This window comes from Silurus aristotelis (assembly GCF_946808225.1).
Source record: "Silurus aristotelis genome assembly, chromosome: 6".
Taxonomy (NCBI): Eukaryota; Metazoa; Chordata; class Actinopteri; order Siluriformes; family Siluridae; genus Silurus; species Silurus aristotelis.
The window spans coordinates 15,586,822-15,600,730 of NC_139579.1; the positions used below are offsets into that span (position 1 = coordinate 15,586,822).

Genomic DNA, 13,909 nt, shown 5'->3' on the forward strand with positions numbered 1-13,909 from the left:
ACAAGAGTATTAGTAAAGTCAGGTACTGATGTAGGGTGAGGGGGTCTGGGGTGCAGTCAGCATTCCATTTCATCCCAGAAGTGTTCAACTGAGTTAAGGTCAGAGCTCTACAGCAGGCCACTTAAGATCTTCCACTTCAACCCATGTAAACCATATCTTAATGGAGATTGCTTTGTGCACAGGAGCATTATCATGCTCAAACAGGTTGGGTCTCTTAGCTCAAGTGAAGTGAATATTCAATGCAAGAAAGTCAAAAGACATCCTGCACAGTTGTGTGCCTCTGTTTGAAGAACCACATGTGGCTGGAAAAGTCAGGTGTGCCAATACTTTTGTAAAAAAAAATCGTAAATAAAAATCGTAATTTCAATGAAAACATGTAAATCAGACTCCCTTACAAAAAAAAGATTACATTTAAATTTTCATTACACTTTTAAGGTTTTCATTTGATTTGCACATATTACCCGAAAACATCTCTAAAACATATGAATAATTTCTTATAAAAGAAAACTATTACACTGCAAAAACACTTATAGATCAAGGTTTATTAGATAATGCTTTACTGGTACAAAAACTGAAAGAGGGGACAAAGAGTAACTACTACTATGTCAAAACAAGACCTAACAAATACCAGTGGAACAAACATGATCTGTTACAGATGATATTTGGCAGGAAAAAGCATGTATATATCTGGTCCGATTCTTCATTGCCACAAAAAAAAAACCCAAACCACTTTGAAAATGTAAAACAGTAAAGCTTGTTTGCTTTGCCACAATTCAATCCACCCGAACGGGATTACTCCATTTCCTTCTATGAACTAGTCCAGCCTCCTGGTTTAAATCAAGGATAAGCAAATTAAGGGGCTTTGTCATTCTTTTCTGAACAGGCAGAAGAGAGAGAGAGATTAAAGAGGCCTGGGTTTACATGTCGAGGGTTTACATTTCCCGTGGGACGTCCAACAGACCGGATCAGCTGGAGATGTTTTACTCTGCATTTGTTCAGCTTTTCACCTTTTAGATTTTTATATTTGTTCAACACAAGATAATGTATGGGACATGATCCTGTTGGGCCTATGGGACACATCCCAAATATATTTATTGGGTTTCAGTTCTAATGACTGGGAAGACCACTCTATTGTCATGAACTGTTTGCCATGTTCAGGAGACCAGTTTGAGATGACTTTTGCTTGTGACATTTTGCATTATCATGCTGGATGTCAAAGCCATTAAAAGGTGGGTAAAATTGTGGCTATGAAGGGATGCACATTGTCAGCTACAATACTCTGATAAACTGTGACATTCAAGTAACTAAAAAACTTTCTTTCAGCTTCTCCCATTAGGGGTCGCCACAGCGGATCATCCGTATTTATGATCCGCATGTTTGATTTGGCGCATGTTTTTACGCTGGAAGCCCTTCCTAACACAACCCTCCCCATTTATCCGGGCTTGGGACCGGCACTAAGAGTGCACTGGCTTGTGCAACCCTAATGGCTGGGGTTGGTTCCCTGACCGGGGATCGAACCTGGGCCGCAGCGTTGAGAGCGCCGCATCCTAACCACTAGACTACTAAAGGAACCTGTGACATGCAAGTAACTGATTTATATTAAAAGCCCAAAAAACTAAAAAAACAAACAAACAAATAAATAAATAAATTCCTCGTATCATTACACCACCTCCACCACCCTGGACTGTTTGAAACAAGGCAAGTTGTATCAATGTTTTCATGCTGTTGCCACCAAATTATGACTCTTCCATCTGTGTGACTCAGTAGAAATCACGATTTATCAGACCAGGCAATGTTTTTTTTGTCCAGTTTTCATGAGCCTGTACTCATTGCAACCTCAGTTTTCTGTTTTGGCTGACAGAAGTTTAACCTAACGTAGTGCTCCGCTTTTGTAACCAAGCTGGCTCTGAGTTTGACATAATTATTCTGATGCTTTTCTGCACACCACAGTTGCACAGTGTGGTTATCTGAGTTGATGCATCCATTCTGTCAGCTTGAATCAATCTGGACATTCTCCATTGACCTCTCTTATTAACAAAGCAATTCAGTCTGTAGAACTGCCATTCACTGGAAGGTTTTTTTTCTTTATTGCACCATTCTAAGTAAACCCTAGAGATCATTCTGTAAAAATGGCATTGTTTACCAACAACATGCCATCTCAGTGTCAAAATCACTGATATATATTTTCCCCATTTTGATGGCTGATTTGAACATTGCCTGAACCTGCTGGTCCATATTTGCATGATGATTATTATTAAATATATATATATATATTTATATATATATATATATATATATATATATATATATTTTTTACAATTGTCTGATTAAATAACTGCATTAATGAAAAGCAATAGTGGTTCCTAATAAAGTTCTCAGTGAGTGCATACTGAATGACTGGTTTATGGGACTACCTACTGTTCTGGATTTGTGGGTTACAGAGGGAGACTTCAGCCTGTGTTCAATCAGTCAAACCTCAGCAACAAACCCAAGAACTTAAAATTTTCTTTAAAAGAAAGCCTTCTTTGGTGAGCATTTTTATCAAGCTACAAGAAATACATAATTTCAGGTTCAGCACTGTTTCACTTGTTATACAGTGCGGGAAAATATTACCAAGGCAACGTGACAGGCCTGATATCTTTAAACACCATCCATATGGTGACAGTTGCAAATACAATGAATGGAAATTGAGTGCATTGAAAATCCACGACAGTTCCCAAAAGCTCTAGTTTGCTGTTGTAAGGCTTGTAGTATTTGACTCCTGCCAGTAAGAACTTGTTCTGCCAAAATGCAATATTTTTTTAACCAAAAACCAAATCAAACCCCATTTGAGGTCTTCTTAAGACCTAAGTATTTCACTAGAAATCAAAAACACATGCATGCAAAATATTTATAGTTGAATAAATCACTGTAAGTGTCAGCATTACTTCATAAAAACTTTCCATAACATTTAAGACAGGTGTTTTATACCAATCCTTCAGAATATCTTAGATGTATTTATAAACTGAATACCATGACAAATGTTGAACAAGCTTGGATATTTGACAATAATTTATTATAGATTAATGGTAACCCACATAGACAACCATTGATATTAAATTACCTTTTTGCTGAATAACAGTGATACATACATAAATACATACATACATGCAATACATTATTTATAATTTCTTTTCATAGCGGAGGTGGTTTTGGTGTACTGGGATGGAAAGACTTGCGGGGGAGGACACACAGCCACACGTGTTGTCGCAATGACAGAATAACAGACTTTGGCCTCAAATGTGTGCTTCTGAATGAACTAAAACCTGTTGGACACTATTAAAGATGAAATCAAGCCACTAAATGAAAAAAAAAAACATAAAATTGAGGCTATAGAGTTGAGAACAAAATAAAGTTAATCAGAACTCACATAACTAAATTCTCTATTTTTACCGGCTTACTTAATATAGGTTCCCATTTATACAGTGAGAAAAATAAGTATTTGAACACCCTGCTATTTTGCAAGTTCTCCCACTTAGAAATCATGGAAGGGTCTGAAATTGTCATCGTAGGTGCATGTCCACTGTGAGAGACATAATCTAAAAAAAAAATCCAGAAATCACAATATATGATTTTTAAACTATTTATTTGTATGATACAGCTGCAAATAAGTATTTGAACACCTGTCTATCAGCTAGAGTTCTGACCCTCAAAGACCTGTTAGTCTGCCTTTAAAATGTCCACCTCCACTACATTTATTATCCTAAATTAGATGCACCTGTTTGAGGTTGTTAGCTGCATAAAGACACCTGTCCACCCCATACAATCAGTAAGAATCCAACTACTAACATGGCCAAGACCAAAGAGCTGTCCAAAGACACTAGAGACAAAATTGTACACCTCCACAAGGCTGGAAAGGGCTACGGGGAAATTGCCAAGCAGCTTGGTGAAAAAAGGTCCACTGTTGAAGCAATCATTAGAAAATGGAAGAAGCTAAACATGACTGTCAATCTCCCTCAGACTGGGGCTCCATGTAAGATCTCACCTCGTGGGGTCTCAATGATCCTAAGGAAGGTGAGAAATCAGCCCAGAACTACACGGGAGGAGCTGGTCAATGACCTGAAACGAGCTGGGACCACCGTTTCCAAGGTTACTGTTGGTAATACACTAAGACGTCATGGTTTGAAATCATGCATGGCACGGAAGGTTCCCCTGCTTAAACCAGCACATGTCCAGGCACGTCTTAAGTTTGCCAATGACCATTTGGATGATCCAGAGGAGTCATGGGAGAAAGTCATGTGGTCAGATGAGACCAAAATAGAACTTTTGAGTCATAATTCCACTAAACGTGTTTGGAGGAAGAAGAATGATGAGTACCATCACAAGAACACCATCCCTACTGTGAAGCATGGGGGTGGTAGCATCATGCTTTGGGGGTGTTTTTCTGCACATGGGACAGGGCGACTGCACTGTATTAAGGAGAGGATGACCGGGGCCATGTATTGCGAAATTTGGGGGATTTCCCTCAGTTAGAGCGTTGAAAATGGGTCGAGGCTGGGTCTTCCAACTTGACAATGACCCGAAGCACACAGCCAGGATAACAAAGTAGTGGCTTTGTAAGAAGCATATCAAGGTTCTGGCGTGGCCTAGCCAGTCTCCAGACCTAAACCTAATAAAGAATCTTTGGAGGGAGTTTAAACTCCGTGTTTCTCAGCGACAGGCCAGAAACCTGACTGATCTAGAGAAGATCTGTGTGGAGGAGTGGGCCAAAATCCCTCCTGCAGTGTGTGAAAAACTACAGAAAACGTTTGACCTCTGTAATTGCAAACAAAGGCTACTGTACCAAATATTAACATTGACTTTCTCAGGTGTTCAAATACTTATTTGCAGCTGTATCATACAAATAAATGGTTAAAAAAATCATACATTGTGATTTCTGGATTTTTTTTTTAGATTATGTCTCTCACAGTGGACATGCATCTACAATGAAAATGTCAGACCCCTCCATAATTTCTAAGTGGGAGAACTTGCAAAATAGCTGGGTGTTCAAATACTTATTTTCCTCACTGTAGGTACAGCCGGTGTAGGTCAGTGGTTAGGTTTGCTTTGATATTAGTTCTATAATCCCTTTAGGTCATCATAGATCCACTCTGTGATCATGTTGGCCATCTGTTTACCTGCATCCAGGACAAATGCGTGGCGTAGACCTTGCTCACACAAACGAATGTCTCCATCAGGAAAGTCTCTTCGTATATCCTGGTAGTACTGCACAGGGCACCAGTGGTCCGTGGCTCCGTAGTAAAAAACAAGCTAAGGAAGTAAAAAAAGGAGTTTAGTTCTATATGCAATATATATAAAACTGTAAACACTCCTATTCCATCGTATGGTAGAATTCTCGAATGTGATTAATGCTAATTTAACTAACTTTTATTTGTATTGTGCGTTTAACAGTGGACACTGTCGTAAAAATGTAGCTTAGCACAGATAGAGAAGATATAAAGTTGGAATGTATAAGTTTAGTGGCAATATGTTTGTTCCTTATTAGTTTATCCCTAATGAGAAGGCTACTTGAGATGGAATGCTGAAGAAATTTTGAGAGGAACCAGACTCCAAAAGGAACCTATCCTCATCTGGGGACAACCAAATGACCATTTATTATAGTTTCATTATTGTTGAGGTGAACTTTTCAGTAATGGGCACTTAAATACAGAACTGTTGGTCCTAAGCCATTGTTGCAGTGTTGATATTAATTACAGTCTAAATCTACCCTTATACTTTTTGCTATGCTGATATATTCACATTATTTTGGCTACAAGGCAGAAAGCTTCCATAATGCAATCATTCTATGTTATCACTGAGACATATATTCAATGCACAAATCAAATAATAATTAGAATTTTTTAAATAATGAATACAGTAAATTTGTCCATAAGGACACATGGAAAAACTATGCATTTTTATTAAAACTTTTAAGCATCGTATAACATGATTTCCAGATGTATTGAAAATACTTATAAATGGCAATGAAATGGATGTGTTTTTTCTATAAAAAAATATTTTTCTTTACATTTGCTGTGGTTAAAAACTCTTTGGGACGTGCTGTTATTGACAAATAATTCAACTCTCATCATTAATTATTTGTCCAACATGCCCAGTGTACTGATGCACATATTTTACAGGCATTTATTTAGAATTCAAAAGGTCAACCTAATCTCAAATCTTTTGCCTTTCCACAAATGAAAAGCACAATGGATTCAAGATGCTTGACATTTAATGCTATTAAATTTTTCCCCCCACAACAATGCATTAAACCCACATTAAAAAGGGTGTACCAAAAAACCCCAGTGCATCATGTTCCATCCTATGTATATAAACATTTTTGTGTTTATTCTCTGATACATCCCTGATAAGATCTCAGACATAATCCCACCATAGAAAATGACTTCACAAGAAACCGGTGTCAGTCTCAGCAACCGCATAGTCTAAAAGACTCAGAGCAAACCAGGTCAAGAATGACTGTCAATAAAACGTAATGAAACATCGTTTCTCATGGTTAGTAATGGCTCAGCAGTGATTCTGAGCCGATAACATTCAGAGGAAAGAAGGAATCTCCGCTATTGACTCCTCGTGTTGAGCAAAATAAAAAGATCCCATTTACTTGTCAACTGTTTTACATCACTCTCCTGACCAATTGCAAAAACGCCAGGCCTTCTCTTCCCTGTGCTAGTTGATCGTGGCAGTTTCTACAGATGTCTGCCTGATTGATTTCTCCACAGCCTATAAATCTAATAAAGGAGTCACATGCATGTGGTTTAAGACTGAAGAGGGGTTCAAGCATACGACCTCTTGTCTTCACCTACAGCTCTTTCAAAAAAGAATTAGTCTGGCAGGGTTGCTGGCAAGCGATGAGCCAGCGAGGCTCGATAGTTTCCACAATGCAGGCTATAACCAAGTGCATGAAAGCAAAATAGGAACACACGCATATACAGAGCCAGCGCTGCAGAACAAAGGGGGTGGGGGGCAGGAGATTCCTTTTGTCATGCAATCCATGTCAAACTTTGAAGTAGACACAAAGTTGTGACAAAAACAGCAACAACAACAATAACAACAACATCATAATAATGATTTTTTTTCAAGTGCGCCTTTACTGTGACTCCGTCTTCGTGCCATCTTTGAGCTCTGTCTTTTTAACAGGACATAACAGGAAGGTGCTGTATGTCTTGTGACACTTAGGGTTAAAGTATGTGGTGTGTACGAGAAGCAGAGTGAGAGCCGCAATGATATCACCTTTTTAACTGATGACAGATAAAGAGCACCAGTTATTGACATCCCAGCCAGTCATGTCCCACCTCTCTGCATGCACAAGGCCTCTGGTTAGCATCAGAGCAAACGCATCGAAAACACACAGACACAAACGCTGAGACACATGCTCGATACGTTCTCTGTGCCTCCAGACAGAACGAGGCGGCATGAGCGCTCACTCTGATCTCACATTCTTTAAAGTTTTTCGCAATAAACTACGGATGATTGTTAGATCATTTAACCCTTTTGGCCACTTGGGAACGTCTGAAATCTGTAAAAAAAAAAAAAGCCTTAAGCATCACTAAAATACTAATATTCATTAAACTCTTAAAATACGTTCATTAATTGCCTGTAAAATATCAGCTTCTCGGTTTGTTGGATTTCACCATTTTTTTCTCTGAATGTTAAATAGCTGTAGTACCTTGTCAAGCTGCCGCTGTATGGTCATGTTATCTCGATCTAGAACCAGCCTCATTTCTTGACTTCCCATGTACATAGCGTTGGCTGTAAAAGAAAAGAAAAAAAATCAGAAAGCAATAGTCCTTAGGTAAAAAAATAAATAAAAATAAGGATTGGGATGCTTAATAAAACTTGCACCTTGAAGTCACTTAAATTAATCAGAAAAATAAACACTCTCCCATCTGTCTTTTACAAGTGTCTATAAATCTAACTATCTAAAGTTTTTGTATTAAATAAATAACTCAGAACTCCTTGAAATTATATGAATAAAACACTTCAGGACATGTTGAACATAATCAATTCTCCACCATGAATTATTTTCCCTCTAAGTGCCATGATCCAAGTATCCATGCATATATCTGGATTTAAGCCTAAAGTGGGCTTAAACTAGACTTTTTTAGTAATTGAATATGAACCCTGACACACTGTCCCTGGAAACAGAGGAAAACAGAAATACAGAAATGCCATCACTGTCAGCATGATCTGTGAATTCTGGAGTTCTTTAACCCTTGTCAAGATCAAAAAGGTGCAGGAATTTTCATTTTTTATTATATTACGCTCACACATTCATTTCTGCATACTTACTACCAGACTTCTCACATCCCAGTCACAAACTGTTTAACCTCCTTCCATCAAGAAGGATATACAGGAACATATGCACCAGAACCAGCAGGTTTACAGTCAGCTTTTTTCCATTCACCCTATTGAACTCTACACTACACCGTTAGATCACTGTATAAATACTGTATATAACTTCTGTACAGTTGTACATACAATGTACATATTGCAATTTTCATACCCCTCTTTTTCTACACATATTGTGCCTTATATGCATCTGCACTACTATTTTATTTATGTGTATCTATATATACATTTATATTTGCGCCATTTAGCAGATGCCCTTGTCCAGAGCCACGTACAAAAGTGCTTTAAGTCTCTTGCTATAAATAAATCTACACTGTTACACTTGATTACATATTAAAATAAATCAGCCTACAACTCTGTTGAGGGTTTTTCTTCTTCTTCTTTTTTTTTTAACAAAGCAAACTTGAAAAGTGTTAGTTTAAGTGTTTCAGGATAAGAAAGGTCTTCACCCATCACTGGAAGATAGCCAGAGACTCCACTGTTCGGACATCTAGGAGAAGCTCATTCCACCTTAAAGTATACTTACCTTTTATCCTGAGAGAAGGTGGTATCAGTCGAGCAGTGCTGGAGGATCTTGGACAGCGTGGTGCAGTGCGAGGTGTGATGGGGTCTCTGAGGTAAGAAGGTGCTGGTCCATTTTTGTCTACTGGAAGCCAGTGGAGGGAGTGCAGCAGTGGGGTGGTGTGGGAGGACTTGGGCAGGTTGAGCACAATATATTTGGATAATTTGCAGTGGATGAATAGCGTTCAGAGGTAGACCTGCCAGCAGAGAGTTGCAGTAAACTAATCTCGAAATGAAAAGAAATAGACAAGAATAAGCCACATTAGCAACATGTGAGAAGAAGCACAGTTGATTTGACCATGGTCACCCCAAGGTTGCGAGCAGTAGCTGAAGGGAAGAGCAGAGAGTTTTAAAGAGTTATTCAGAGATCTTGACCTGGAGATAAATCACTTGGGATGACCAGCAGTTCTGTTTTGCTGGGGTTTAGTTTTAGTTGATGAGCACTTATCCATGAAGATATGTCTGTCAAACATGCCGAGACCCGAGCGGAAGCTGTGGTATCTGAAGGAGGGAAATAAAAATGAGTTGAGTTTTGTCAGCGTACCATCGGTAAGAAAACCCATGTGAGGAAATCAATAGAGTGGGTATAGAGGGAGAAAAGGAGGGGACCAAGTACTGGGCCTTGTGGGATACCAGTAGAGGGTCTGCGTCCACATCTGCATGGGGCAGATGTGGACCCCCTTCATGTTACCTAGTATGACCGTCCATTTAGTTAGAAAGCAAACCATTTCCATGCTACTTCACAGATGCTACTGAGGTTCCTAAAAGTAGAAAAGAGAGTCTTGTGGTTGACTGTGTTCGAATGCTACTGAAAGGTCAAGGCTGATCGAGCAGCATGTAGTTTCTGAAAACAGCCAAAAAGGCCTTCTCTGTGGAATGTGCCACTTTGAAGCCAGACTGGTTTGGACAGTTGGTTAAAAACAGTGCGTTCCAGAGATTTACAAAGAAAGAGAGAAGTGATACTGTTCTGTAGTTGTTGATGTCTGATGGATCCAGAGCAGGTTTCTTCAAGATGAAAATAACCCTCGCTTGTTTGAAGGTAGTTGGCACCTGGCCAGATGTTAAGGACCGCTGATGATCATGGAGATGAACAGCAGGAGGATTTGTGAGATGGTCTAAAGCAGGGGTCTCCAATCTTTTCCAGAAAGGGCCAGTGTGGGTGCAGGTTTTTATTCCAACCAAGCAAGTCCACACCAAATTCTACCTGTTCAAATCTAATGATCTTCATTTTCAATGACTATCAGGTGTGACCATTGATTGGTTGGAATGAAAACCTGCACCCACACTGGCCCTTACTGGAAAAGATTGAAGACCCCTGGTCTAAAGCATAGTTAAAGGGATTGGATCCATAGGGCAGGTGGTGGGATTGCAAGATTGAATGCCTTGCAGTATCTGATATTCTGCTTTGGTTGAGAAGCTTGCCAACAAATGAATAGGGGATTCTTGGCTGTGTAGTGTAGTCATTGTTGGGGAGGAAGTGAAGGTCTGGCAGATATTCTTAATCTTCTTATCATAGAAGGAGGCAAAGTCCTCAGCTGTCAGGGAGGATGGAGCAGCAGGGTTAAGTAGTGAAGAGATGTTGTGGAGCTTACAAACATCTTGTGCAGATGCCTCAAGCTTTTTCTTGTAGTAGCCAGTCTTAGAAGTAGTCACATCCGAAGAAAATTCGCGAGGTCAGCGTCAAGTTGCCATTTTTTCCACTTTCTCTCTGCTGATCTGAGTTCTCGCCGATTGCTGCGCAAGACTTCTAACAGCCAGGGGGTGGGACAAGAAGTCTTTTTGGGTTTAGTGGTTGGGGGCAGAGGAGGTCCATGGTTGAGGAGAGAGAGGAGTGGAAAGAGTCAGTGGCAAAGTATAAGGGTAAAGAGGAAAAGGATTCAGGGTCAAGAATAGATTCTTCAAGAATTCAAGAATAGAGTACAGAAAGCTACAGAGCAGGGAGAAATGAAGTGGAGGTTAGGACAGATAAGAGAGAGATGTTGGAAAATGTTTTTAGGTAGGATGGGAAGAGTGCTTGTAAAGGAAACCAGGTGATGATAAGAAATTTGAATTGGGGTAGCAGTCGTGTCTGTAGCTGGGGTAGGGCAAGTTAAAACCAGGTCCAGGACATTTCCTCCCTTGTGTGTGGGAGAGCAGCTGTTAAATGTCAAGGAGAAGGTATTTTAAAAAATCAGAAGGCAAGATGACTGAAGTTTGTCAGATAAGAGGTTGAAGTCATCAAAAACTGTCAGAGGAGTGCTGTCAGAAGGGAAAGTATTTAGGAGTGTGTCCATCTCTTCTAGTGAGTGTCCAAGGCAACCAGGAGGGCGGTAGATGACAATGATGAAGAGGTTGATTGGAGGAGGTAACTGAAACTGCATGGAATTTAAAAAAAGACATGGTTTGATGAGACAAAGAGAGAGGTGTGAAACACCAGCTCTGTGACAACAGGAAACAAGTACCACCACCTCCAACGGTTTCTCTTAGCAAATGAGAGAAAGCAGAGGCAGAAGACAGAGCATCTGGTGTAGCTGTGTTCTGTGGGGATATCCAGGTCTCAGTGAATGACTAACCCTAACCCTTACAGCAGATTGGCAATTCAGGAGCCCACCTACCACCTCTGTTTGAGATTGAGACATTACAGGAGGGTAGATGATGTTACTGGCAATGTAGTGTAGATCTGTTTTGTGGATGAGAATGTCTGTGTCTGTAAGAGGTGAGTACAGAGATGGGTTTTAGACATGACTGATCTGCCAATTTGAGATCAATGTATGAGCACCTTCAATATAAATAAGTAAGCCCTGCCCACAATTCACACCTCAAGTGAGACGAAACTAGCCTTGATTAATCACCTGAAAGAACTAATAAGAGTTAAAAAGATATACAAAAGTCAGAATCCCACATTACCAGATTCAAGATAGAGCTAAAGCATACAGCAATATACCTTACTGTACATCCTGCTTAATATTTCACATTTACATATACATATATTTAGTGAATTAGCTTTTGCACATTTCTTTCAAAACCATAGCCTTATAACCTTCTACTTGTTGTACCTTTACAACAGTGTCTGCACATTTTTTTTACTGCCATAGAGTTATAACTATTTACTTGTACTTTTCAACACTGTCTGCACATCTCTTTACTGCTATAGACTTTATATTTATTCACTGTACATATGTTTACACACACGCACACACACACACACACACACACACACGCTGTACATATACTTACGTATTTATCTGCACTTGTCAATTTGCACATTTGCACCTCTGGTAGATGCTAAACTGCATTTCGTTGCTGTGTACCTGTACTATGCAATGGCAATAAAGTTCTTTCTTTCTTTCTTTCTTTCTTTCTTTCTTTCTTTCTTTCTTTCTTTCTGTCTGTCTGTCTGTCTGTCTGTCTGTCTGTCTGTCTGTCTGTCTGTCTGTCTGTCTGTCTGTCTGTCTATCTATCTATCTATCTATCTATCTATCTATCTATCTATCTATCTATCTATCTATCTATCTATCTATCTGTATATATAAGTTTTTGGATGTGGTTACAATCCAATTGTAGATAAAGAAAAAAGAAAAAAAAATGTGTCCGATTGCACTTTGTGAAGTGTTGATTTAAAAGGTACACTATTTGGACAAAGTTTGTGGACATCTCACCACAAGGTTCTCATGTATAAGATGTTCAAAACATATTGCACACGAGAACCACAAACTTTGTCTGGGGTGGGGTGCAGTTCTAATTCATTCCAAAAGGTGTTCAATTGGGTTGTGGTCAGAGCTCCATTGCAGATTTAGCTCTCCTAGTTCTAGTGAATGGAAAATTTAGCTGGAAAAGCCACATGTCCCAATACTTTTGTCCATATATATTTTAATGTCAGATAATTCACACAGTTTTAAAGGAAAGTGGGTTCCTTCTGTACATTTCTTGACTTCCCAAATATGCATGGACATAAGTGGAATTTCCAGACTATGAAAAGAGAAAGGTATATTTTATTATGTAGTAGTAATTACTGTGCTGTTAATAGACAACCATGTTTGCTATAGCAGGACATTTGATATTCTCCTAAAAGAAATACTCTTGAAAAAGAGCATTCTTAAAAATGTAATGAGATTTTCACCCATGTACAATCAGCTGCTACATAAGCTGTGACGTTAAGTAAATTTACTGTGTGAATGCACAAGAAACAGGGAAGCATGGAAAAGAGACAAAAGCTTAGCTTATGTATTCTCCAAAATGGAGAATGTAGCACTAAATCGCTCTCACACAAAAACAGCCGGTGGTCCAAAACAGAACATTCATACCCTGATGATCAATGACCATTTATGTTGTTACATGTTCTCATTAATGAAACATCCTGCACCTTAACATCAGAGGAATAAACACTCTGTCCTTTGAAAAGGCCTGCTGGCTATTTTAAGGTGATTATTAAAGAAATCTGAGCAATATGTGCAGGAAAAGACGAAAGAGGAAACAAGCAAAGATGTTTGGAGTAAAGTGTACCTCAGCTCTTTAATCGTATCTTCTACTCCACTAGTGAGGACACTTGATTAAAAGCATTAGGCAATGTACAGTAATTTTTGGGCCTCCATAAAAAGCATACTGGCGCTGGTATTTTGTTTCACCTCCCTTGAACATATTATAGAGGACTTTTACACACACCCAAACACACTAGTTATGAGCTAATGTGCATTGCCTGACATGATGACCTGGCAAGCGATCAGCAAGGGTGATCCTATCGCCCTATACATGTTTTTGTGTGTGTGTGTGTGTGTGTGTGTGTGTGTGTGTGTGTGTGTGTGTGTGCGTGTATAGCTGGCCAAATGTATAGGAGACAGCATTCATATTTTGCATCACTGGGACTTTCCTGTCAGCATGTGCTGTGGCTTGATAACTCACTTTCCAGAGAACTGCACACATGTAGTCTGTGGGGCACAATTCTGTGTATCTGTGTGCATGAATGAAAGGTCTGTTCTGTCTGAAG

At 39.3% G+C, this 13,909-nt stretch overlaps 1 protein-coding gene and 1 long non-coding RNA gene across 4 annotated transcripts in view; one reads left to right on the plus strand and one right to left on the minus strand.

Annotated features, from left to right (window-relative positions):
- Positions 1–5,054: 5,054 nt before the first annotated feature.
- The window catches only part of ldah (lipid droplet associated hydrolase), a 45,422-nt gene continuing 36,567 nt past the window's right edge, over positions 5,055–13,909 (minus strand). The window contains exons 6-9 of one of the 3 annotated variants that reach the window (XM_083543744.1): positions 7,703–7,785; positions 7,461–7,552; positions 7,267–7,332; positions 5,155–5,289 (exon numbers count right to left, since the gene is read on the minus strand). In XM_083543744.1, the coding sequence (XP_083399870.1) occupies positions 7,299–7,332; positions 7,461–7,552; positions 7,703–7,785 (209 nt within the window). In that variant the 3' untranslated portion in view covers positions 5,155–5,289; positions 7,267–7,298. Of the gene's footprint in view, positions 5,290–7,266; positions 7,333–7,460; positions 7,553–7,702; positions 7,786–13,909 lie in introns of those variants that run through there. The other 2 variants (XM_083543745.1, XM_083543743.1) reach the window with 2 other exon arrangements.
- On the plus strand, positions 7,794–12,580 carry LOC310727393. The gene is made up of 3 exons (XR_014534007.1): positions 7,794–9,767; positions 9,904–10,072; positions 10,278–12,580. It is a non-coding gene; the product is annotated as an uncharacterized lncRNA (long non-coding RNA).